This window comes from Dama dama, chromosome 9 (genome assembly GCF_033118175.1).
Source record: "Dama dama isolate Ldn47 chromosome 9, ASM3311817v1, whole genome shotgun sequence".
In the NCBI taxonomy this organism is placed as follows: domain Eukaryota; kingdom Metazoa; phylum Chordata; class Mammalia; order Artiodactyla; family Cervidae; genus Dama; species Dama dama.
Window position 1 is genome coordinate 18,019,183 of NC_083689.1, and position 25,980 is coordinate 18,045,162.

General features: G+C 45.4%; 2 protein-coding genes across 5 annotated transcripts; one reads left to right on the top strand and one right to left on the bottom strand.

The window, feature by feature from the left end:
• Positions 1–11,171: 11,171 nt before the first annotated feature.
• FBXL12 (F-box and leucine rich repeat protein 12) lies at positions 11,172–17,942 on the bottom strand. 4 transcript variants are annotated; one of them, XM_061150251.1, is made up of 4 exons: positions 17,612–17,677; positions 17,429–17,501; positions 14,841–14,917; positions 11,172–12,630 (listed from the first exon to the last, which is right to left on the bottom strand). In XM_061150251.1, exon 4 carries the CDS (start codon positions 12,628–12,630, stop codon positions 11,809–11,811), a length of 822 nt encoding a protein of 273 aa, XP_061006234.1. In that variant the 5' UTR covers positions 14,841–14,917; positions 17,429–17,501; positions 17,612–17,677; the 3' UTR covers positions 11,172–11,808. The 4 variants fall into 4 exon arrangements, with proteins under 4 accessions (XP_061006234.1, XP_061006231.1, XP_061006235.1 ...); XM_061150248.1 differs by lacking the exon at positions 14,841–14,917 and having other exon boundaries at positions 17,612–17,942; XM_061150252.1 differs by lacking the exons at positions 17,429–17,501; positions 17,612–17,677 and adding an exon at positions 17,331–17,401.
• Positions 17,943–22,823: 4,881 nt separating this feature from the next.
• On the top strand, positions 22,824–24,421 carry UBL5 (ubiquitin like 5). The gene is made up of 5 exons (XM_061150253.1): positions 22,824–22,960; positions 23,263–23,380; positions 23,539–23,622; positions 23,784–23,821; positions 24,261–24,421. Exons 2-5 carry the CDS (start codon positions 23,325–23,327, stop codon positions 24,302–24,304), a joined length of 222 nt encoding a protein of 73 aa, XP_061006236.1. The 5' UTR covers positions 22,824–22,960; positions 23,263–23,324; the 3' UTR covers positions 24,305–24,421.
• The last annotated feature ends 1,559 nt before the right edge of the window (positions 24,422–25,980 follow it).

The following is a 25,980-nucleotide window of genomic DNA, read 5'->3' on the forward strand; positions in this document are numbered from 1 at the left end:
TTTTATTCTAGCCAAGCTAAGGGTTATCCGTATAACCTGGGAGAGAGTCTTTTAGAAAGCCCTGAGGACTTTTCCATTGGTTAGAGATCAAAGCACAGTTATATACTTTTTTTCCAGGAAAAGAAAAGAAAAAAATCAAATTGACATGCTGAGAGTTTACAAAGTACAGATTGGATATATAATGGGTCACTGTGATTCTAACAGGGTTGTGAAAGGAATATTATCTCTCAAGGAGTTACCTTGCTGGAGAAATTTGCTCTTTATAATTGAGCAGGTATTCCTGTGTCTTCTAAGGAGGTCTGATTTGTCTATAATACAGATACACATTGCACACAAAGGGGAGGAGGTAGTGGCCCAAATGGGCAAAGAGAGAATCCTATGTTTACATTTTTTCTCACCCTGCCTTAAAATAAGTTTATTTCATCACAACCATAATAAGAAACCATAAAGGCCAGTCCAGCCATACAGTGTTGGCCCCCATTGGGGGAATGTCCACAGGGGCTCATCCCAATGAGTCTGGGCCCAGGTGAGTGCCCAGGCACCCCTAGATGATAGCAACTCTATCAATATGCTGTTGTTCAGTTGCTAAGTCATGTCAGACTCTCTGCGACCCCACAGACTGCAGCATACCATGCACCAGGCTTCCCTGTTCACCATCTCCAGGAGCTTTCTCAAACTCTTGTCCATTGAGTCAGTGGTGCTATCCAACCATCTCCTTCTTCTCCTTCTCCTCCTTCTCCTCCTGCCTTCAATCTTTCCCAGCATCAGGGTCTTTTCCAGTGAGTCAGCTCTTCAAATCAGGTGGCCAAAGTATTGGAGCTTCGGCTTCAGTATCAGTCCTTCCAAAAAATATTCAAGGTTGATTTCCTTTAGGATTGACTGGTTTGACCTCTTTGCTGTTCATGGGACTCTCAAGAGTCTTCTCCAGCACCACAATTCAAAAGCATCAGTTCTTCATCACTCAGCCTTCTTTATGGTCCAACTTTCACATCAAAACAGGTATGCCTCTAAGTTAGTCTGAGTTAGGGAAGAGACTCCATTTCTCTGGCTTCCTAGGTCCAAGTAGGGGAAATTTCAGCTGAAGTGACAGTTCTGATTCTTTTCTGCACATAAAACACCCACACACTTTATTTGACTAGTGGATTTGGAAGAAGGAGCTGAGTTTGAATGGTTCATGCCTTTTCTCTCTGGCTTTTGGAGTCAGCTGGACCCCAGAGAGAGGGTGTTGCCCTAAAGGTCCAGGAGAGAGTGACAGAACATGAAATCTGGTGCAATGGATCAGGGAACCTGCAACCTCTATTGGACTGAGGTGCAGAGTCCACGCTGAGTCCAGCTTTTATTCCTGATTGCAGACTAGAAAACTTTCTTTGATCTATCTTTCCCAAGATACTATGTTGACATAGTCCAGATCTTGTTTTTACCCCAGGCCGTTCCCTTCTGGGATAGTCTAGGGAACAGTCAACAACTGTGTAGACAGTGTTCATACCTAAGCTGACCCGCTGTTCCAAGGTCCATGCTTTCATGGCCCCAGTCATACTCCTTTCTGGGTCTGGCCTTGGGGTCTGTAACAAGGCTATTATTCTAAGAAAAACATGATAAAAAAAATGTTTTTTATCATTGTTGATATATCATCAACACAGTTTCTTGATATATGCTGTTTTTCCAGGTGCTATTTCTATGAAATTTCTCAAGGCTGTGACAGTACATTATTAGAAATTCCCACTTCAAGAGGGTATTTTGGTCAGGTTGGGACCATGTAGCTGATATCCAGAGGAGCCTTGTGGTTGACTAGCCGTGCCATGCCTGAGTAGGTTGGGCACATTAAGGGGTGAAATGTCAGAAAACCCATCGAGTTGCATAATGAAGCCACGTGTTCCAGTCCTGCCTTTATGGGCCATGAAGCTGATGTTTTCATTGCTAGTTCCTGTGACTGGTCTTGACCTCAGAAGCAAAACAAAGAAATGCCAATGATTGTTTTCTGTCCAAAGTCGCAATAATAGAATGCCAACTGAAAATTGTCGCTTGCCCTCTGATTCTATAAGAATGAAATCACTAGTGGGAATTCCCCGGTGGTCTAGTGGTTAGGACTTGGTGCTTTTAGTGTGGGAGCCCAGGTTTGATCCCTGGTTGAGGAAGATCCCACAAACTGCATTGTGTCGCCAAAAAAAAAAAAGAATAAAGTCACTAGCCACTGCAGTGACTTCAACACACCCTGGAAGGAGTTCAGGATAGAAATCAGGAATGAGGCACTCTGTGCACAGAGAAAAACTGGCAGTACAGGTCTTCCAAGGGTTAGATATTTCAGGAGATTTTCCGAGTCTAATTTCTTGCATCTTCTCATATTTAGAAAAGCACTAAAATTATTAAGAGAGACATCTGCTCCTTGAGACTAACAGAAACCTTCTACCAACATGTGGCTGGATTGCACCCTTCACTAAAATCATATATCTACTCACCTCCTTCCCTATTTGAGAGCAATTCCTCAGAGCTGTCTGAGAGACTGTCTCCTGAGCTTTAGTCCTCATTTGGTCCCAAATAAAAATTAAATCACAACTCTTACATTGTGCTTTTCATTTTTTAGTCAACAAGACAACATTTTAGAAGATGATAAGCCAAACTTCTTACAGTGATTCCCTGTGGGGTCTAGGATTAGAAATAGACTCACTTTCTGTAACGTTAATATTATTTACAAGGGACTTCCCTGGCGGTCCAGTGGTTAAGACTGTAACAGTTAAGACTTCCCTGCAGGGTCCACAGGTTCAATCCCTGGTCTGGGAGCTAAGATCCCACATCCCATGGGGTGGCAAAAAATATATATATATATTTATAACATCAGGAGAATTTCTTTTTAACCAAAAATTATATGTTTTCAAGGCTTGTATGTGTATGTGTGTGCTCAGTCTCTCGGGTGTCCATGACTCTTTGCAATCCTATGGACTACAGCCTGCCAGGCTCCTCTGTCCATGGAATTTTCCAGGCAAGAATACTGGAGCAGGTTGCCATTTCCTACTCTAGTGGAGCTTCCTGACCCAGGGATTGAACCCAAGTCTCTTGTGTCTCCTGCACTGATAGTTCCCTGTGCCAACTGGGAAACCCTGTCTTCAAGGCTTTTTTTTTTTTTTTTTTTTAATATTTACTTATGTACTTGGCTGCTCTTGGTCTTAGTTCTGGCATGCAGGATCTTTAGTTGTGGCACATGAAATCTAGTACTCTGACCAGGAATTGAACCCAAGTCCCCTGCACTTGGAAACATGGAGTCTTAGCCACTAGACAACCAGGGAAGTCCCACGTGGCTTATTTTATACTTTATTTTTTAATTGAAATATAGTTGATTTACAGTGTTGTGTTAATTCCCACTCAAATATTCTATGTTTAAACACAAATAACCATCCATAGGTGAATGGATAACAAATTACTGCCTCTAGTCATATGATGGACTACTACTCAGGAAGATATTTTTTGTTTGTCTGTTTGTTTTCTTTTTTTTTCTTTTTTCTTTTTGTTAGGAAGAAATGTTTTTTACTTATTTTTTTCTGTTTGTTTGGTTTTTAGGGGACAATTTGTTGGTTCATGTTTGGAGTTTTGGTGGGGTTTTTTTTTGTTTGTTTGTTTTTGCCATATTGCACTGCTTCCTGGATCTTATTTCTCCCACCAGGGATCGAAGCTGGGCCCCCTGCGGTGGAAGCGAGGATTCCTAATCACCTGATCACCCAGGAATTACTTTGAAAAAATTATAGATTCTTGAAACAATCTTGATAAATCTCAAAATTTTTATGCTGGGTAAAAGGAACAAGACCTCTCCTCCCAAATACACACACACACACAAACACACCATATGATTCTATTTCCACAAAATTCTTAGAAAAGCAAAATAATTTCTAGTGACAGAAAGGAGATCATTGGTTGCCTAGAGCCTGTGCTCTGCAACAAGAGGAGCCAACCCAGTGAGAAGCCCAGGCACCACAACTAGAAAGTACCTCCTGCTAGCCACGGCTAGAGAATGCCTGCATGTAGCAACCAAGACCCAGCACAGCCAAAAATAAACAAATGAATAAATAAAGTTTTAAAAACAAATAAATAAAAGACAGTTGTTGGAGGATATAGGGAATGAAAAGTGACCACTGAAATGAGAAGGCTGAAGTGACCACTGAAATGAGACTGAAAAACAAGGCAAGCAGCTTCATATAGTCAATGGATCGATTTATTAGAGGGTGACTTGCTCATGGGCTTCCCAGGTGGTGCTGCCAGTGCAAGAGACATAAGAGATGCAGGTTCAATCCCTGGGTTGGGAAGATCCCCTGGAAGAGGGCAGGGCAACCCACTCCAGTATTTATGCCTGGAAAAATCCCATGGACAGAGGAGCCTGGAAGGTTCTGGTTCATAGGTCTCAAAGAGTCAGACGTGACTGAAGCAACTTAACACACTCACAACTTGCTCACAGGGTGGGATCAGATGTATGACAATTGAGAAGCATTCATGCCTCACTCTCACCCCTGAGGGACCTTTGGACAATGTTTAGTTAACCTAGGGTCTGGGGGAAGGTGCTGGGAAACAGAATGTACATTGCTAAGTCAAGATTTATAAATGAGTAACTAGTCTCATGGGCACTGGGAATACATCAGCAGTGAAAGTTTTCATCGCTGTTTGGGGACTATCAGAGCATAGAGGCCAACCAATCCTAACGACTGTTAAACAATATCTCTTAACTACAAGGCCCTTGATGACAGAGAAGAGGTTTACTGTACAGTACACTTCTGCATGGGGTCAGCAGAAGGACAGGAGGAATTATAAGGGCCCAAGATGGCGTCAGTTATGCTAACAGCCATCCTACCAATGTCTCCACATCTGTGACCCTACTATACACGATTCAACAAGCTCCAGGTACATTTTCCTTTATTTTATTTGTATTTTTTAGTGGGGGTGTGAAGTAAAAAAGAGTAGCTTTATTGCTTTGCCAGGCAAAGGGGGCCACAGAGGGCTAATGCCCTTAAAACTGTGTGTCCCGATGTGGAAGGGGCAGTGAGGCGTTTTTATAGTAATACTTCAAAGAGGAAGGCATGATCAGCTCATGGACATTCTTCTGATTGGTTGGTGGTGAGGTAGCTAGGAGTCAACATCATCAACTTTCTGGTTCCAACCATTCTGGGGTCTCTGTGCTTATGGAGAGCACACAGCTACTTTCTCCCACCTGGTGGGGGTTTTGTTACAGTAAGTCCCCTATAGGAACCTTCAAGTTGAGAACTTTTGCAGATACAAACATAATCTGGTTCCGGCCAGAAACCAGAACCTGTGCCATCAATGTCATGCGTTAACAAAACTGCAGCTGCACTCCATCTCCTATTGCTGATGGTCCTTCAGCTCTACCATTTTCGACCTCCTCTCCCTCCTCCAGTCAGTAACTCTTCTTGCCTGTTCACTCGATGCCAGCTCCTGTTTGCCAGCCATTGTACTGTACTACTGAATTTTCAATAAATTTTCTTAAGTTGAAGAAAGTAGGGAAAACCACTAGACCATTCAGGTACAACCTCAATCAAATCGCTTACGATTATATAGTAGAAGTGACAAATAGATTCAAGGGATTAGATCTGATAGAGTGCCTCCATTCATAGAACTATGGATGGAGGTTTGTGACATTGTACAGGAGGCCGTGATCAAGACCATCCACAAGAGAAAGAAATGCAAAAAGGCGAAATGGTTGTCTGAGGAGGCCTTACAAATAGCTGAGAAAAGAAGAGAATCAAAGGAGAAAAGGAAAGATATACTCATTTGAATGCAGAGGTCCAAAGAATAGCAAAGAGAGATAAGCCTTCCTCAGTGAACAATACAAAGAAATAGAGGAAAACAATAGAAGGGGAAAGACTAGAGTTCTCCTCCAAAAAATAAGAGATACCAAGGGAACATACCATGCAAAGATGGGCACAATAAGGAACAGAAATGGTATGGACCTAACAGAAGCAGAAAATATTAAGAAGAGGTGGCAAGAATACACAGAAGAACTATACAAAAAAGATCTTCAAGACCCAGATAACCACGATGGTGTAACCACTCACCTAGAGCCAGACATCCAGAATGCAAAGTCAAGCGGGCCTTAGGAAGCATCACTATGAACAAAGCTAGTGGAGGAGATGGAATTCCAGTTGAGCTATTTCAAATCCTAAAAGATGATGCTTTGAAAGTGCTGCATTCAATATGCCAAGAAATTTGGAAAACTCAGCAGTGGCCACAGAACTGGAAAAGGTCAGTTTTCATTCCAATCACAAAGAAGGGCAACGCCAAAGAATGTTCAAACTACAGCACAATTGCACTCATCTCACATGCTAGCAAAGTAATGCTCAAAATTCTCCAAGCAAGGCTTCAATAGTACATAAACCATGAACTTCCAGATGTTCAAGCTGGATTTAGAAAAGGCACAGGAACCAGAGATCAAATTGTCAACATCTGTTGGATCATAGAAAAAGCCAAAGAATTCCAGAAAAACATCTATTTCTGCTTTATTGATTACGCCAAAGTCTTTAACTGTGTAGATCACAGCAAACTGTGGAAAATTCTTAGAAAGAGATGGGAATACCAGACCACCTCACCTGCCTCCTGAGAAATCTATCTGCAGGTCAAGAAGCAACAGTTAGAACCAGACGTGGAACAATGGACTGGTTGCAAATTGGGAAAGGAGTACCTCAAGGCTGCATATTGTCACCCTGCTTATTTAACTTATATGCAGAGTACATCATGAGAAACACTGGGCTGGAGGAAGCACAAGCTGGAATCAAGATTGCCAGGAGAAATATCAATAACCTCAGATATGCAGATGACACCATTCTTATGGCAGAAAGTGAAGAGAAACTGAAGAGCCTCTTGATGAAAGTGAAAGAGGAGAGTGAAAAAGTTGGCTTAAAGCTCAACATTCAGAAAGCTAAGATCATGGCATCCGGTCCCATCACTTCACGGCAAATAGATGGTGAAACAATGGAAACAGTGACAGACTTTATTTTCTTGGGCTCCAAAATCACTGCAGAAGGTGACCTCAGTCATGCAATTAAAAGACACTTGTTCCTTGGAAGAAAAGCTATGACCAAACTAGACAGCATATAAATAGCAGAGACATTACTTTGACAACAAAGGTCCATTTAATCAAGGCTATGGTTTTTTTCCAGTGGTCATGTATGGATGTGAGAGTTGCACTATAAAGAAAGCTGAGTGCCGAAAAATTGATGCTTTTGAACTGTGGTGTTGGAGAAGATTCTTGAGAGTCCCTTGGACTGCAAGGAGATCCAACCAGTCCATCCTAAAGGAGATCAGTCCTGAATATTCATTCAAAGGACTGATGTTGAAGCTGAAACTCCAGTACTTTGGCTACCTGATGTGAAGAACTGACTCATTGCAAAATACTCTAAGGCTGGGAAAGATTGAAGGCAGGAGGAGAAGGGGACGACAGAGGTTGAGATGGTTGGATGGCATCACTGACTTGAAGGACATGAATTTGAGCAAGCTCCAGGAGATGGTGAAGGACAGGGAAGCCTGGTGTGTTGCAGCCCATGGGGTCGCAAAGAGTTGGACATGACTGAGTGACTGAACTGAAATGAACTGGACTTTCAAGGTACCGTATTATAAGATTTAAAATGTTTTCCATATTTTTTGTGTTTGTTTTTCTGTATTATTTTTGTGAAAATTGTTATAAACCTGTTACAATATAGTACTATACAGCAATTGTGTTATTTGAATACCTAGGTTAACAAATAGGACTTATGAACACACTCTTAGAACAAAACTCATTCATATGTAGGGACTTACAGTATCTAAAAGACAGCTCAAAGACAATGTTATTGCTTGAGGGGAGAACCAGGACTCCTGCCCCAAGGCTTCACTATGGTCCAGGTACTTGTATATTTTTGGTTGTGCTGGGTCTTGGCTGCTGCTTTCTCTAGCTGTGATGATGGGGGGCTACTCTTTGTCACAGAGCATGGGCTTCTCATTGTCATGGCTTCTCTTGCTCTGAAGCACAGGCTCTAGGCATGCAGGCCTCAGTGGTTGCAGGACGCAGGCTCAGTAATTGTGATGTAGTTGCTCCATGGCAAGAGGATCCTCCCGGACCAGGGATCGAACCTGTGATGCCTGCATTGGAAGGTGGATTATTATCCACTGTGCCACCCAGGAAGTCCCAGAAACATTTTAAAACAGAGGACAGCCTTAAGTCCCCAATTCCTTATCTAGGAAAAGGCACTGGTTGTGATGGGGAGGATCTCAAGTGAGGAGGAGCTGTCTGATGTCCTACAACTCCACCAACCTTCAGAGCTAAACTCAAGGAAGGGACCACTAAGATAGAATGAGCCTCCACCAGGTGATCCTGGGAAAAACACACCTCTAACTAGTGGTGTGCTGCAACCAGTTCATGCCAGCGTAGCGGAGCTGATTGCTAAACTTTCATGAATTTCTTGAGCCAAGTTGTTAAACTGTTGGTAGCTTGAAACCAGCCATGGCAGAGAGTCTTACACCACAAAAATCTGCACATGCTACAAGTGCGGGGCGGAGGAATCAGAACTCCCCAACCCCCCGCCCCCACCACCACCTGCTAACCCCAGCCATTAAACATTTCTGGGTACACCACTGCCTCTAACTCCATATCTGTTGCTCCATTCCCACTGGAAAGGCAGGAAAGGAGCTGTTCCAGGCTGAATATCAGTAGGAAATGGCAACACACTCCAGTACTCTTGCCTGGGAAATCCCTCAAACAGAGGAGCCTGGCAGGCTCCAGTCCATGGGGTTGCAGAGTCAGATATGACTTAGTGATTAAACAACACTCCATCTCCAGGGCGACCAGCAGAGGCCAGGACAGGGCTTCTGTCGATCTCTCCATCACACCCCCTCTCCCAACAGTATATACCAGATCTCCAAACACCCTCTACCAAGGTGACAGATTGCTTGGTCATTTCCCTTCCTGAGATGTTCCCAGGGCCCATGCCCCAGCCTGGATCAACCTGTTCCCCTAGATGCCTTGGGCAGGAGCTGCTAGATTTGGTCCCAGTGTGGAACAAGTAGACCCTAACTATGGCCACATCAGGGGAGCAGTCATACCCTGGTCTTCATGTGGTCAGATGGGAAGGACTGCCCCAGTGGGAAAAGAATGAAACATCTGGGTCCTCTCTGATAGGTGAACTTGGAAAAAAGAACAAAGGGTACCCAGCTCAGCCCCCTTTCCTATCTCCTGGCTCTGCCCACCACAAAGCAGGCACGCTGAACTGGCAGGCAGGTGGTGAGCCTGCAAAGCCATACACACCCAGCTCCAGTCAGAAGTAACACTCATGGATAAACAACACGGTCCTAGGGACTTCACTTGGTCCAGTGGTTAGGACTCCATGCTTCCACTGCTGGGGGCACAGGTTTGATTCCTGGTCGGGGAACTAAGATCTCACAAGCTGTGAGGTGTGGCCAGAAAAGACAAAAAAAAAAAAAAAAAAGACTCAACAAGGTCCTATTGCATAGCACAGGGAACTATATTCAATGTGTACTAAGCTGCTTCAGTCCTATCTGATTCTGTGACCCTATGGACTGCCGCCACCAGGCTCCTCTGTCCATGGGATTCTCCAGGCAAGAATACTGGAGTGAAGAAAAAAAAAAAAAGAATACTGGAGTGGGTTGCCATGCCCTCCTCCACAGGGTTTTCCCAACCCAGGGATCGAATCAGCATCTCTTATGTCTTCTGCATTGGCAGGTAGATTCTTTACCACTGAGCCATCTGGGAAGTCCATTATATTCAATATTCTGGGATAAACCATAGTGGGAAAACATATAAAAAAGAATGTATAGGGATTCCCCTGGTGGTCCAGTAGGTTAAGACACCCTGCTTCTGAGAGAGTTAAAGCTTTGGGCCCTTTAAAGAGGCGAACACTCTGGCTCATAATTTCCTTAAGCCTTGTGCAACATTGTATCTTGCCCGAGAACTGGCCTTGCTTTAGGTCTGGAACTAATGACTACACAATGTCTTACTCATGGAAATGCTCTTTGTAGACTCTACGAATAATTATAATTGTAACAAATCTTGCCTGGGAACCTGCTTCTCAAGACTTGGAGCCCTGATGACACAGCAATAGTATATCTCGACAGGAGACATTGGCCAGGACCATCCCCCCGGCTAATCTTGTGCCAAAGTTATCACAGGATGTATGCCTTGGGAAAGGGTATGGTGAAACTTTTACAAACCTTGAGGTATTATTTTTATTTATTTTCACTAGCTGGCAGAAGAGTATATAATGCCCTGCCCAAAATAGCAAGCCAGGTATTCTCCTGCCCCTTTCTGATGTCTATGTCAGAAGCTTCTTCTGTCACTTTCACTTCAAATAAAAATCTACACAAAGCTCTGAGTGACTGAGACTGTCTTTGGTCTGGAGTTAAGTCTTCTCCTTTAGGGACCACAAACCCGGCAACACCATTCACTGTAAGCTTCTTTCACTTCCACTGCAGGGGGCACAGGTTTGATCCCTGGTTGGGAAACTAAGATCACACATGCCATGTTGCAAAAAAAAGAAAAAAAGGCATGCATACATATATGTATAACTGAGTCATGAGTCACTTTGCTGTACGGCAGAAATGAACATAACATGTAAATCAACTTTACTTCAAAAAAAAAAAAAAACACCTCATTTCAAGGGTAGGCATTTAGGATCGCTATCTGTCTGCCACCTGCATCTTTCAAATGGTTCAGACTCAAAAGGCAGGAAAACAAGTTGCTACTTACTGAACCCCTAAAACCAAAGCCACCTGTGAGGCCCTTCCAACGTCTCCCCATCATGTCTGATTTCACTATTGTTCACCCCTTGTTCCCTCGGCCACTCGGACCTTCTTCCCATCCTCAGAAAATGCCAAGTTCATTATTTCCATCTTAGGTCTTTGCTTTTTTTGTCTTTCCTAGCGCTCCCCAGGGCTGGTTCCATATTGCCTCCCAGGTTTCCCCTCAGAGAAGCCCACCCTGCCTACCCAACCAAACACATATGCGTCCATCATGTGGCCCTAGTTTATTAGCTCAAAGTCTCAAACTATTCCATGCATGTGTTCACCTGTTCATCACCCTGCCTTCCTCCTTGTGTGTTTCATTCATTGCTGTGGTCCCAGTGCCTAGAATAGTCCCTGCAAAATAGCTTGAGACACATTTGTTGAATAAATAAACCAAATGCTTTTTTTTAAAAAATGATTGTCTTTAATAGCAAAATCACACTATGGAAAATTGGGAAAATCCAGAATACAAAACACAGAAAGGACAGCTTCGAATCTTTACTAACATTTTGATCATCAAAGCGTGAGTTGTATCTGCCCTCCTTTCCATGTCTCCTGTGTGCATGTAGGTCTGTCAGTGGTGTGTCTGCGTGTCAATGACATGTTAGTGTGCAGGTGTGCATGCACAGATAGCCCTTCCAGGCTTCCTAAGGGGTCTCAGCCCCTCAGGTCTCCCTAACTCCTAATCTGCCCTTCCACACCGTCCTGTTCCTGAGAACAGCTCTTCATGGAGGGCCTTTGGTGGGCCCGGGGGTGGTAAACATTAAGGCTCTGCAAGGTAACCATGAGGTAGCTGTGGTCTTCTTCATTTCCAGATGTGAGGATAGGGCCTCCGAGAGGCTGGCTCATGTCACAGAGGCCATACAGCTGGTGAACCACGATTCCGATCACCTGAAGATGCCAAGGCCTGGGTTCTCTCTACCCGTGGTCTTCAGGTCGCTTCAACCTGATTACTTGCCTTCTGGCAAGGTGCTGCCCAGAGGGTCTGGATCTCATTAATGAAAGTTAAGAGGGGGGTCCCTGGGTCGGGGGTTGGGGGTGCAGTCACATCCACCAGTCCATGGACTCTTTGGGCAAAGCCCTGACAATGACCACACAGTGGGGTAGCCCCTTAGACAGGATTCTTTCTGCCTCCTGACCCTCCCAGCCCAGCCCCTGCAGCTCAAGGACCCTGAGCTTGGGCATGGTGAGGCAGGAGGCGAGGATCTCCTGCGGGGAAGGCATTTCCGGGGTAACAAGCGGCCCCAGCAGGCACAGACTCTCCAGGGCTGGCATGCCCTCCAGGACAGACAGGCCAGGGGCCGAGAGGCCCCGTACGGTCAGCCGGATCTTCCGCACGTCTCGGAGGTGGCGGCTGATGGCCAGGAGGGTGCTGTCGGCCGAGAGGGTACAGCCCAGCACCTCCAGCCTCTGCAGGTAGTTCAGCTCCTGCAGGCCCATATCCAGCCCGGTCTCGGTCACCCGGTAAGTACCGCCCAGCACCAGCGAGCGCAGGGCGCGGAAGCGCGTGAGGCCCTGCAGGTGCTCGTCGCGGAAGGCAGGGACGCGGTCCAGCACGATGCGCTCGAGCAGGGGCAGCACCGTGGGGTCCTGCTCTTTATGGAGCCAGGCCATGGAGATCTCACAGCTGTGCAGCTCCAGGGTCCGCAGGGTGCAGGGCAGGCTGGCGATGGGCACCATGCTCAGGTTGGCCACGTGCAGGCAGAGGCGCTGGAGGTTGGGGCACTTCTGACCCAGGGCCCTCATCAGGGCAGGGGACAGCTGGGGAGCCTGGGAGCCTGAGAACAGGTAGCCGCCCATCCGCAGGGAATGGAGCCTGGATGCCATGTACCGGCGGAGAAGGTGCCACATGACTTTGGGCCGCATCTGCAAGAGCCAGAGGTGGGAGGGTGTCTGGACCAGAGACATGGGGCATCTTCCAGGGACCCCACCCACCTGGAGACAGACAAGCCCTAGCTGGGGTTCTGAGGCTCCCTGGGAATTCTGTCCTTCCCTCCCCAGCCTCACTCAACCAGATGCCTTTCCAGGAGTAACAGGATGGTTTAACCCCACCACTTTGACCTTTAAGTTTGAACAAAAGCAATGGTGGATATCATCATAACATATCTGTCTTTACCAGGACAGGGAGTCTCATTACTTTCTGGAATAAGTAAGAAAGTGAAACAACAACAACAAAAAGCCTGTTTCTAAACCTTTCAACTCCTTGCACAATGAAAACCATTGTGATCTGTATATATACCCTAGGAAAATGTTACTGCTGTCTAATTTATGAAATAATACTATTGATTCCAGGTTTAATAAAACTTTATACCTTTTTAAGATTTTTTTTAAAAAGTGAATCCACCCAGCAATATTTTTATCTCTTTTTCTTTTTTTTTGGCCATCCCATGTGGTATGTGGGATCTTAGTTCACCAACCAGGGATCAAACCCTCACCTCCTGCAGTGGAAGTCTGGAGTCTTAACCACTGAACCACCAAGGAAGTGCCTATCCCATTCTTAATGACCACCTCCTCATAGAAATGAGCAACACAAAATAAAAACTGAAAATGGTTAAAACTGCCCAGGGTAAATTAGATCTAGGTTTAAAAAAAAAAAATCATAGCTTAGTAATAGTGAAAGCTGCAAAATTTAACCCTGGGAAGTTAGACTTGTAGAAAACAACAAACTATAACTAGTATTTCATGTATTTTATTGTATGTACAGTTTATCTTTAAAAAAAAAAAAAGCAGAAAAAAGAAATTGCATACCATAGAATTTGTTGACTTTTTTGGTAAATATGAATTTTTTATTAGCAAAATCTATGACCAGGCAAGATGATAGTCTGCTGTCTCTCAGCTACTCCTTTTCTATTGGGTTCCTGGTATTCCTAATCCTTTTATTCCTAAATTCATGTTTTTCACACTTTCATTGAAATATAGTTGATTTACAGTGTGTTACAGTGCATTAGCTTTGGTGCAGAGAGAAGTGATTCAGTGATTGCTATTTTGGTGTACAGCAATATATATATATTATATATATATACACACATGTATATATATAATATATATATATAAAAGTGAAAGAGTTAATCACTCAGTCATGTCTGACTCTTTGTGACTCCATAGACTGTCACCCACCAGGCTCCTCTGTCCATGGAGTTCTCTAGGCAAGAATACTAGAGTGGGTAGTCATTCCCTTCTCCAGGAGACCTTTCTGACCAGGGATCAAACCCAGATCTTCTGAATTTCAGGCAGATTTTATTTTATTTTATTTTATTTTTTTCAGGCAGATTCTTTATTATCTGAGCCACCAGGGAAGTCCATATGTATATATATATATATGGGTGAATATATATACATATGGCTGGATCTGTATATATTTTTTACATTCTATTCCATTTTAGATTACAAGATATTGCGTATTGCTCCCTGTGCTATACAGTAGGTCCTTGTTGGTTATCTATTTTCTATATAGTAGTATGTATATTTTAATCTCAAACTCCTAATTTATCCCTCCCCCTGTTAACTACTCTTGATAGAGGAATCAAATCTTAATGATCAAATTTAGACCTGCAAATCTGGGCTGAGGAAAGGGACTCACTAGAAACACTGGCCACTAAAAGGTAACTCACAAGAGTGGAAGCCACTGTTGGCAAAATATCAAATGGCCACAAAGCCAGAAGTTGAGTCATTTTTACTTGTAAAAAGACAAAATGAGAAAATCCTTTAAGTTTCATGATATCAAACACTAGCCAGGATGTGAAGAAGCAGTTCTTGGGTCCTGCTGGTGGGACTTGGTCTGGCTACTTTGAAATGCAATCTGGTTTTTACTGAAATTTAAAATATGGACACCCACTGGCACCTGTTCTGTTTTTAAAAATACGGGACCATCTACTGCCTTTCTGGGAAAGAATAAGGTGACTTGGGTGACAGAAGCAGGGAGAGACCTTACTTTCCAATGTTTATAATTTTGTACATTTTCAATTCTGTGCATTTATCTTTGGCTCCTCCCCCACTTATGTTTTTTAAACAAATTCTTTAGTTGGTTTAAATGAACACACTGCCTAACCTAGTAATACCTGTTTTGTGGAATTTACCTTACAGAAATGTTGGTTTCTGACATCCTGGTTTTAACAGCAAAAATGTCCTGTGATAACAGCCATGTAGATAGCAACTAAGAACAAAGAGGATTCAAAGATTCAAACATGGGTAACTCCTCAAGACATGCAGGAAGGAGTGGTAAAAGGATACCTTCAAGGTTAAAGAAAAAAGAAACAATAGTATTTTTGTTGTTTAGCTGCTAAGTCATGTCTGACTCTTTTGTTACCCCATGGACTGTAGCCCGACAGGCTCCTCAATCCAAGGGATTCTCCAGGCAAGAATACTGGAGTGGGTTGCCATTTCCTTCTCCAAGGGATCTTCCTGACCCAGGGATTGAACTGGCGTCTCTTATGTCACAGGCAGATTTTTTACCACTAGCCCCACCTGGGAAGAAAATTATTTCAACAATAATGGTTAACTTGTATTGAGCAACTACTGTTTGCCAAACGCAGCGCTGAGTATTGAACTAGAAAGACCTTGCACAGCAGGTCTCCGTCCCCACCCCCACCCCCTCGCCTGAAAAAAACGCATTGGCCGAATCTTGCTGCAAGAATACAACTATGATTCAACACAGCCTGACCCCAAAGGCCAATCCTGCTCTTGTAACCACTGCCCTTTCTTTCCCTATAAAGCCTCAAGGGTCCAAAAGCATAGAAAATGCTATAGAAGGAAATTCCACATAATAGTGGTTATTCTGGGGAAGGGTAGAGATACCAGGGGATGACTGTCAAAGGCTCTTAGCTTCATTTGTGACAATATTTCAGTGTTTTTTTGGTTTGGTTTTGTCTTAATTTAGATATAATTAACATATAACACTATATTAGTTTCAGGCATACAACGTAATGATTCAGTGTTTGTATGTATTATGACATGATCATCACAATAAGTCTAGTTAATAACCATCACCATACATAGTTATACCACTTCCACATTTTTGTAAGAATTATTCTTGATGTGTGAGTTTTAAAAATTAAACCTCAAAAAGAGAAATGTAAAACAAATGTCCTAGTTAATCTCTATTATGTGTACTAAAGTGTTTTAGAAGTGGACTCATCTGCAACTGATTTTGAAGCATACTTAAAAAATAAAATAGGAAAACAAAATAAACAAAAATTTAAAAAATAAAAGTTTGATGAAAAGAGGGATGGATGAAGAGATGATAAAACAAACGTATTAAGTATTAGTGGTGGACAACTCCGTGTTCTCGGTACTGTTGTTTTAACTATTATATGTTTGAAAGTTTTCATAATAAAATAGTCTAGTGGCTTGGAGGTAAACAATCCACCTGTTAATGCACTGGGTCGAGAAGATCCCCCGGAGGAGGAAATGGAAACCCACTCTAGTATCCTTGCCTGGGAAAATCCCATGGACAGAGGAGCCTGGCGGGCTACAGTCCATGGGGTTGCAAAAAGTTGGACATGAATGAGTGACCAACACCAACCTAACACCAACAGGTGATTCATATGCACAATAAAGTTTGAGACATGGTCTTACAAAGCTGTTTGTGACAGTAGAAAGTTGGAAATAATCTAACCATCTGTCAACAGGAAAATAGAGAAACAAACTGTGGTATATTCATTTAACAGCAATTAAAAGGAATGAATCAGACTTAAAGTACTAATTAGAATAAATCTCAAAAGTGATGTATGAATAAAGTTGTTTATGGGTGGATATATTAATATAAGTAAAATAGCATTTAATTATCTAAAAAGTAGAATAGTTTTATCTCAATTTTAGAAACACATTAATAATACTGTATATTGCTTATAAGCACACACATAGGCAGTAAATAAAAACATGAAGGGATACAAACCCACTTTATAGTCCCAGTTATCTCTGAGGAGGGTTTCAAAAGTCCAAGAAACATATGTGCAAATGTTGTATGCACATGTTTGTATTGAAACATTTGTATGTGTATTTCACAAGTTCTGCAGTGAATAACGCCAAAGGTTTAAAAAGATTAAATCTAGGTGGTGAGTACATACTTTCAGATATTATCCTCTATACATTTCTATATCTATTTGAAATAGTTCATAATAAAAAGAAAAATGCAAAGGGCCAACTCATTAGAAAAGACCTGATGCTGGGAAAGATTGAAGGCAAAAGGAGAAGGGGGCAGCAGAGGATGAGATGGTTAGAGAGCATCACTAACTCAAAGGACATGAATTTGAGCAGACTCCGGGAGACAGTGAAGGATAGGGGAGCCTGGTGTGCTGCAGCCCATAGGGTCGAAAGAGTCGGGCAACTTAGCGACTGAACAACAACAAAGAAAAATAAATAAAGCCCAAGTGGGAGAAAGTTGAAATGATTTGGTTGACTACTCAGGAGATTAATTCTAGAACTAAGTTGACTACAGAAAATTTCTCCATGAAAACTCATCAATAAGCTCTTTTCCTGCAAGACCTTGGTTATACCCATTCTGGAGATGGGGAAGCTGAGGCCTGGAGGTCACTGCAGAGCAAGTAAGGGACGCGGGCGGGACGCACCCGGGAGAGCCTCGCTCGAAACACAGGGTTGGAGGCGTGGTCCTCGAAGTCTGACCAACCCGACCTCGGCCCAGGACTGCCCGGCCAGACCCGCATACCGTGTAGAGCGTCAGGTCGACGTGTCGCCACAGCCACCGGTCGTCCACCAGCTTCTTCCAGTGGTGACAGACCCTGGGGGAGGGGACCCGCCGTTAGAACGACCCCGGCTCCTCGAGGACCAGATGTGCATCTCCTGGTGCGCCCCCCGCCTGGCCCTTCCCTCCCGCAGGGGGCGGCCGCACCTGGAGATTCGGATCCGATCCCGGACCGGGAGGTAAGAGAAGATCTCCAGCAGGACCGAGTCGGGCAAGTCGGCAAAAGTCGCCATGATCCCGTTGACACGCACTTCCGCTTCCGTCTAAAGGAACTCCGGGACTCGCCCTGTGGGAGCCCTAAGAAGCGCGGGGAAGAGAGGGTGCGTACAGAGAGGTGGTCGCAGCTTCCGGTAGCTGGCGGAGTTTCGGCTTTCCTCTTGAGGGGATGTGGCTGGACCTGGTAGCCAGACCAGCACGGTATCAGAACTCTGCACAGAAGACTGGGACGGGGACTTGAACCAAGCCCGGGAGGCGTGGCTAAGGCAATGACGAAGTCCAGGGCGGGGTTAAGGGTGGGAACAAGACTCGGGGGCGTGGCCGGAGAGGAGGGCCAAACTCAAAAGGCGCGGCTCGGGCGACGTTGAGGCCTGGGGCGGGGTTAAGGGCGGGAACGAGACTGGGGGCGTGGCTGGAGATTAGGACCGAGCGCCTAATGCGTGAGTGGGCGATGCTGAGCCCTAAACTGCGGGATTGAGTGCAGGACCAAAAGAGGAGCTCTAGGCAGAGAGGGAAGTTCCCCCCCCCCTTTTTTTTTTAACTTAATAATGCTTTTTTGTGCATGAGAATACATTTGTAGAAGTGAAATAGCTTGTTAAAAGACACTGAATTTTTTACTTCTACTGATGGCGCCAAATTGTTCTCCACAAAGCCTGAATTGACACTTCCTCCACATATATAACACTCATTTTTAAAGTTGCCAAGTCATAAGGGTAGTGAAATGTATTCAAACACTCCTGTATTGATGAGTATTCAGGTTGCTTCCAGGTAAGCCAAACAATACTGAAGTTAAACATTCTCTTATATACATTTATTAGTTCAGTTCAGTTCAGTGGCTCAGTCGTGTCTGATTCTTTGCGACCCCCATGGACTGCAGCTCGCCAGGCTTTCCTGTTCATCACCAACTCCCAGACTTTGCACAAACTCATGTCCATCGAGTTGGTGATGCCATCTAACCATCCCATCCTCTGTCATCCCCTTCTCCTCCTGCCTTCAATCTTTCCTAGCATCAGGGTCTTTTCCAATGAGTCAGTTCTTTGCATCAGGTGGCCAAAGTATATATATATACATATATAACATATACTAAGATCCCACAAGCTGTACAGCATGGCAAGACAAACAAAATCCCCAACAAACAAACAAAAAACCGTGTATTGCCATTATAGGCTCTTGAAAGTGTGATTTGGCAAAAGCTATTCAAAACTAAACTTTACATGTCCTTTGACACATCAATCCAATTCCTGGTTTGATTTGTCAAATAGAAATAAATTGTATTTCTAATAGAAACATAGAAAGTATTATTACATATATATATACATATATATATATATAATAGCTTTTGCTAAATCACATTCCCAAGAGCCTATAATGGTAATACATGGTTTTTGTTTGTTTGTTGGGGGCTTTGTTGTTTTGCCATGCTGTGCAGCTTGTGGGATCTTAGTTCCCTAGGCAGGGACTGAAGCCAGACCACTGCAGCAAAAGTGCTAAGTCCTAACCACTGGACCACCAGGGAATTCCCTGGCAAAATATGTTTTTAATACACGCACACAGAGAAGAAATTGTGTATGAAATGCAAAACTGGGACTTCCCTGGTTGTCTAATGGTTGACATGGTGGTCCACTGGACTCCGGTAGTCCAGGGGTTTCTGGTTTCCTCGTCTTAACAGGTGACTACCACAGTGTTTTACTTTTTATGTATGTATTTATGGATAAGTGAAAGCAATATAGGTTTTTTAAGCTTTATTCAGATATAGTTGGTAGATAGTTGCAGAAATTTAACACCTACATCTAAGAGTTTGCTTTTTTAAATTTTCTTTTGGCCAGCTGTACAGTGCATGTGGGATCTTAATTCCCCCACCAGGGATCCTGCAAATGTCATGTTGCTTGCTAGGGCCTCAAGCCCAGATTTTTCTGATGCCAGAGTGTGGGCCTCTATCTCAGTGCTCTCTGGCTGTGATTCTCTCTAGAAAGCCCATGGCATCATGAAGGGGCAATGCCTCTGTCAGTTACACAGGTTTCCTAGGAACCATCTCCTCCCCATCAAGCAAACAGGAGTGGAAGGATGGGCACCCCCACATAGAAGCTCTTTCCTCTGGGTCAGAAATTTAGGTAATAAGGGGCAGAGGGGCCCTGCCCAGCTTGAGCCTTGAGTTGTGACTCAGAACTCTCCTTCCTAGGAAGCACCTAGCTCCTCCCAGTAGCAGATGACAGCAGATCCTTTTGAGGCCCAGATGGGAGCGTGGGGCTGTCCTGACCCCCAGTGGGCAGGTACTGAGTCTCTTCATGAGAAGTTCTGAATGACATTTATCAGGAAATAGAGAGAAGTCTCTAATGTGAGTCTGGAGAAGGAAATGGCAGCCCATTCCAGTATTCTTCCCTGGGAAATCCAATGGACGGAGAAGCCTGGTAGGGTGCAGTCCATGGGGTCGCTAAGAGTCGGACTCGACTTCACTTTCACTTTTCACTTTCATGCATTGGAGAAGGAAATGGCAACCCACTCCAGTATTCTTGCCTGGAGAATCCCAGGGATGGGGGAGCCTGGTGGGTTGCCATTTTGGGGTCGCAAAGAGTCGGACACAGCTGAAGCGACTTAGCAGAAGCAGCAGCAGCTCTAACGTGAATTGTCCTGTCTCCTGAGGCCTTTCCCCCTCCCACCCAGCTCTGGAGGAGAGAGTCCTTGCAGCAGTGGCAGCCTAGTCCTGGAACTTCCCATGGCCCATTCCCTCCACTTCCTCAGGATGCCTTAGCCCAGTTGGGACTGGCAGGCCCCCAGTAGATCCCCAAGTTCCCAACAATCCCAGGCTTTATTTCCCTCCCCTTGCAGCAGCACTCTTCACCCCTTTTCAATCTCCCCCAGCTCATAAGCTCAGCAACACAATCTTGTGCTTTAGTTATCTTTTTTATAATTAAAAAAATTTTTCTTTTTAATTTGTGGGGTTTCTTTTGAGGGGAGGAAGTTCTTTCTTTCTTTTTTTTTCTGTGTTGCATGGCTTTCAGGATCTTAGTTCTGCAGCCAAGGACAGAACCTAGGCCTTAGGCAGTGAGAGAGTAGAGTCCTAACCACTGGACCACCAGGGAATTGCCTAGCTACCTTTGAATCAAACATAAAAAATGAGTGAGAACTTTTTTTTTTTTTTTAACTAACACTTACTTCCCTGGTGGTCCAATAGTTAAGACTTCGTGCTTCCACTGCATCGGGCATGGGTTCAAACCCGGGTCAGGATGCTGAGATCAAATATGCTGTGTGGTATGGCAAAAAAAAAAAACACCAAAATTTCTTCTGGGACTTCCCTGGAGGTCTAGTGGTTAAGAATCTGACTTGCAATGCAGGGGACCGGGGTTCAATCCCTGGTCGGGGAACAAAGATCCCACATACGGCAACTAAGACCCCATGCAGCCAAAGCAATCAATAAATATTTTTTAAAAATTTATTTTCCCCCTCATTACAAGAGTAACATATGTTCATTGTCGATAACTGGGAAAACACCAAAAGCACTAAAAAGAGGAATATGGACTAAGCAATTCTGCTGTCTAGTGGTCAACACCATCAACACCTGGTGTGACCTAGTTTTTCTATGTGAATGCAAAGCTGTGCTCTTTCTAAACTTCCCCAGGCACATCAGTCCCTTCAAGCTTACCCCTTACCTTCCATCTCCCTTCTTGCCCCACCTATTCTTCTGGATAAGAAAAAGAAGAATCAGAGAGGGGAAGTACTGAGATCATGTGTGTGCATGTGTGCATGCTAAGCCGCTTCAGTCATGTCTGATTCTTTGCAATTCCATGGACTGTAGCCCACCAGGCTCCTCTGTCCATGGGATTCTCCAAGCAAGAATACTGGAGTGGGTTGCTATTTCCTTCTCCAGGGGATCTTCCCGACCCAAGCAGGTGTATTCTTTACCACTAACGCCATCTGGGAAGCCCGTTGAGACCATGCAGCTTAATATTAAGGAATGAGACTGAGGTTTTGATTCATCATCTGGATCTGTGTCTGCAATCTGAATAAACTTTCCATTAAGATTCCCTGCCCTCTGAAGCTCACTCAGTGGGATTCTGCAGAGGCTGGAGAAATAACAGATTTCTGCCCTGAGGCAGAAAAAAGAAAAAGTCCTGAGGCAGGAAGGCCCCTGAGTCTAGTGTTTGAGGTGGCACTTCTTGAGCCAGTTCCTTAAGTCAGAGCAGCCCCGACAGGGTCGCAGAGCTTCCTTTCCCCAGGAAGGTATCTCACGTCTTCTGCCTAATCTCACATCCTATTTTGAGAAGGTGGATTGGGTGAATCAGAGGTTGCTGGCCCCTTTTCAGAGTGAATCCTTTTAGGCTCGTCAGGCTAGGAGAATCCTGTCTGCTGAGAAGAAACAGTCCAATAGTGAGTTCTACAGGCAGGTTGTACTTAGGAAGGGGTGTTCCCTGTCCCACCAGCCCTGGGGAACCAGATCAGTCCAGGGGCTGCTCTTGGGGCTGAAAAGCAAGCTTGGGATTTGATACACAGTGCCCTCTGCAGGGCAGGAGCGACCTTCCTTGAAGACGAAGACCTGGGAGCTGTTGCACGTGTCCTGGTTTCCAGCTTCCTCATCAGTGCTACATTCTGCTAAGTGCTGAACTCCATTCTGGAGTGCTGATAAGTGCTGGTACCCAGGCCAGAATCAGAAGACTCCTTACTTACTGATTGTAGTCAGCACCCCAGATGTCCCTGGGGGCAGGCGAGATAGCCAGAGGGGAGGGATGAGCAAAACGCTTCCGGGGTCCAGCCCTGAATGAAGGCGGGCGGGGTGGGGGGCGGGGGATAGTACAGCTGCAGGACTTGATCCAGGCTCCCCGTAGCCCTGAAGTTGCTGTTAGAGGCTTCGTTGGGCTCCGGAACAGGAGGTCAACCCTGTTCCCCCGGGATGTGCCTGGGCGTCCCCACCAGATGCTACACTAGACGGTGTCTCGGCACAACGGAAGGGCCTTCAACCAAGGCCCTCCAAAAGGTTTGGCGCCGGTCCAAGACCTCTGACACTCCACTCCTCTCCCTAGCCGGGACCCTCACTTGGCCCAACGCTCCGTTCACAGGTGTCCCCCTGCTCAGGCTTAGGACCCCAAAACCGCTCCTGGGAACTGCAAGCCCACGTCGTACGCTGGGATGAGCACTCCGCTGTGTGTTGACAGCCACTGGGGGGCGGAGCTTCCGGCTGCGCACTTCCGCTTCCTGTTTTAGCGTAGGTTCTTAGCTGCGACTCTGGCCTGGTCTCAGCAGCAGTGCGACGAGGTTGTGGCGTCTGCTTCTTCCAGGCAATTTGAGGTGAGGGGGCCAGGTAGGGGAGTCCTGAGTCGGGGAAAGGGGATGGGACCTGACCTTCGAGGATCCGCCGGCCTGCGAGAGGCTCGGCTCGGTCTTCAGGCTATCTGAAGTGGGTCGGGGCCTGGGCGGGTTACTGGAAGGGAGGAGCACGGCTGCTCGGCGTCCGCGGTAGCCCTGGGGTCCGAAGTCTTGGGACACGGAACTTGGGGCCTGGGGAGACTCCGATCTGGGGGAGTGATGGGGACGGGGAGTAATGGGCACGTGAACGTTAAGTCTCTATAACCGGGGGTCTTGGTGCCTAGGGGACCCCTGAAGTCCCGATTCAGTTGCCTCCCGGTCCCCGCCTTGTGCTGCTCCAGCCAGGATGATCGAGGTTGTTTGCAACGACCGTCTGGGGAAGAAGGTGCGCGTTAAGTGCAAGTATCCACTGGCGACCAAGAGGCTGTGGCTTCCGGGGGATGCTTGGCATGAGGCAGGCAACTCAGTCTTTGTTTTAGGGTGATTGTAGTTAAACCCGGGGGTTGGGGCAGGGGTGGGGAGAGTCCCCTTTCCATTTTCCTTAACTCCTCTGCGTCCAGTACGGATGACACCATCGGGGACCTTAAGAAGCTGATCGCAGCCCAAACTGGCACCCGTTGGAACAAGATCGTACTGAAGAAGTGGTGAGTACAGGGGTAGAGCTAGGGGTTGGACAGGAGCGGGCCAGAAGGGTTTGGTTGGGGGAGGGCTGCAGCCAGCCATTTGTTTAGGCAGAACTTTTTCAGCTGGTCTCCGGGGTGAAGAGTCTCCTTAGACATTTTTCTAAAAAGTTTTTATCCCACAGGTACACGATTTTTAAGGACCACGTGTCTCTGGGGGACTGTATCCTTTTTTGACTTCTTGAGGAAGGATCTACATACCCAGACTGGGTTCTCAATGTTCAATACTCGGGTCTGTATGAGATTATGCACTATGCACATAAGCTATTTAACTCATAATGTGGCACATAGTAAGTATTTAGAGAGTGGGAACCATCTAATTATTTTGTTGGGGGAGGAGGGTGGTGAAATATTTTGACTTCGCTGGTAAGACTTTGACACTTTCTGGTCAAAATATTTATTACTAAGCCCCACCTGAGTGGAGACAGGAGATCAGGGTGGAGCAAGATTCCGGGATGTCTGTTGTGCAGAAGGAACATGAACTTTTTACAAAGTTTGGATTCTTTCCAAATCAAAATGATCCAGTCCCAAATGTGGCAGTTGTGAGAGATGGGGATGGGGATGGAGCCCACCGTAAGGATTCCTTAACACCTTCACTTCAGATGAAATCCACGATGGGATGAACCTGGAGCTTTATTACCAGTAGAGCAGAATTCCTTCTTCCTGCCCTTCCCCCTCCTCCTACCCTCACTCCCCACACTAATATGGATGCTTGTTTTTGGAAACTCATGTTAATAAAAACTTAGAGGCTGCTTCGTTGTCATCTTTGAGTGAGAGTTCTCTCTTAAGGGGAGGGTTGGTATCTGGTTGTCACTGTATTCTCAGTACCCACCCAGCTGCTCAATAATACTTCAAGATTGGATCAAGGAGGGAGCCAGTAGACTGGGAGCCTGAGTGGAGGACCTGAGCTCTGGGGCTAGCCATATGTCTCTGGGTCTCCTTGGTGGCTCAGACAGTAAAGAATCCGCCTGCAATGCGGGAGACCTGGGTTTGATCCCTGGATGGGGACGATCCCCTGGAGAAGAGAATGGCAATCCACTCCTGTATTCTTGCCTGGAGAATTCCATGAACAGAGGAGCCGGGCAGGCTACAGTCCATGGGGTCACTAAGAGTTGGACACTACTGAGGGACTAACACTTTCCTGAAGGTCAAGAGATCGTGGGATTATTGTCATCAATAGACCAAGGATCCTCTGGGCAGGGACCTTAGTAGAAATAATAGTAGTTAGGAATACAGGTTTAGATTAAGACAGACAATGGGTGGAACCCCAGCCCTACCAGGAACTGTGACCCTGGGGAGTTACTTACTTAATCTCCCTTAACCTTCATTTCCTTATCCAATTGAACTGATTGTGTTTACTTCATCGGTATGTTGTGAAGGAGAGATGAGATAAGCATGATTAAGCAGCCACAGTTCTTGGCACCTGTGAAATGCCAATGGACAGAGTAAAACAGTGTGACCTAGGCTATTCAGCCCTTCCTGATCCTCTGTTTCTTCCTCTAAAAAGGGGCACCATGATGACACCCACCTCTGCATGAGATAATGAGATAATGCAGTTAAAACAGCAGGATGCCCGGTGCTATATCCATCTCTGGGCTTCTTCCTTCAGGTATGAGTAGACGGGACATCAAACACTCCATTTCTGTTCCCTTGGCCACAGCTCCTGTGGTCAGTCTTGACCTTGTCCTTACCCAGAGCCACATTCTGGAGCTGCTTTGAGAGTTTCACCTGGAACCTTGCTCCAACCCTTCTCCCCTCCCTGTGTATTGACCTGGTAGGTCCTTCCTCAGGACATAGCCATGTTCAAGTCTAGTCCACTGCTCCTCCCCTTCCCCCAAGCCTTATACTTTCTTTTTGCCATCAAGCTTCTTGGGACTCAGTATTGCGGACTGCCTGGGATGCTGGCCTATAGTCCACTAAAGCTGGTCTCTCCTTGGTCTCCGCTGGCCTTTTTACCTGTCCCCTTGACTTTGCTACTGTCCCTAGGATTCACCTTCCTCCTGACAAATCAGAAATGTCTGTCTGCTGGTACCCCTGCTCTTTTAGCTCAGTCTCCTCCTTATCTGTCTGCTTAGAAAAGAAACCCCCTCCCCCCAATTCTTTAAATTTCATGACAGCCTTGACCTGCTGGAGTCCTTGTTTTCAAATCAGCATAGAAAAGTACAAGCTAAAAGTAAGACCCCACTCCTGGCCCCATTCTCTCTCCTGAGGTGAAGGCTTTTTCAGTGTATTTCTGTAAACTTCCATTTTAAAAAATGTTTTAATTAATATTTATTTCTAGTTATTTTCTTGGCAGCCGTGGAATCTTTAGTTTGTGTCATG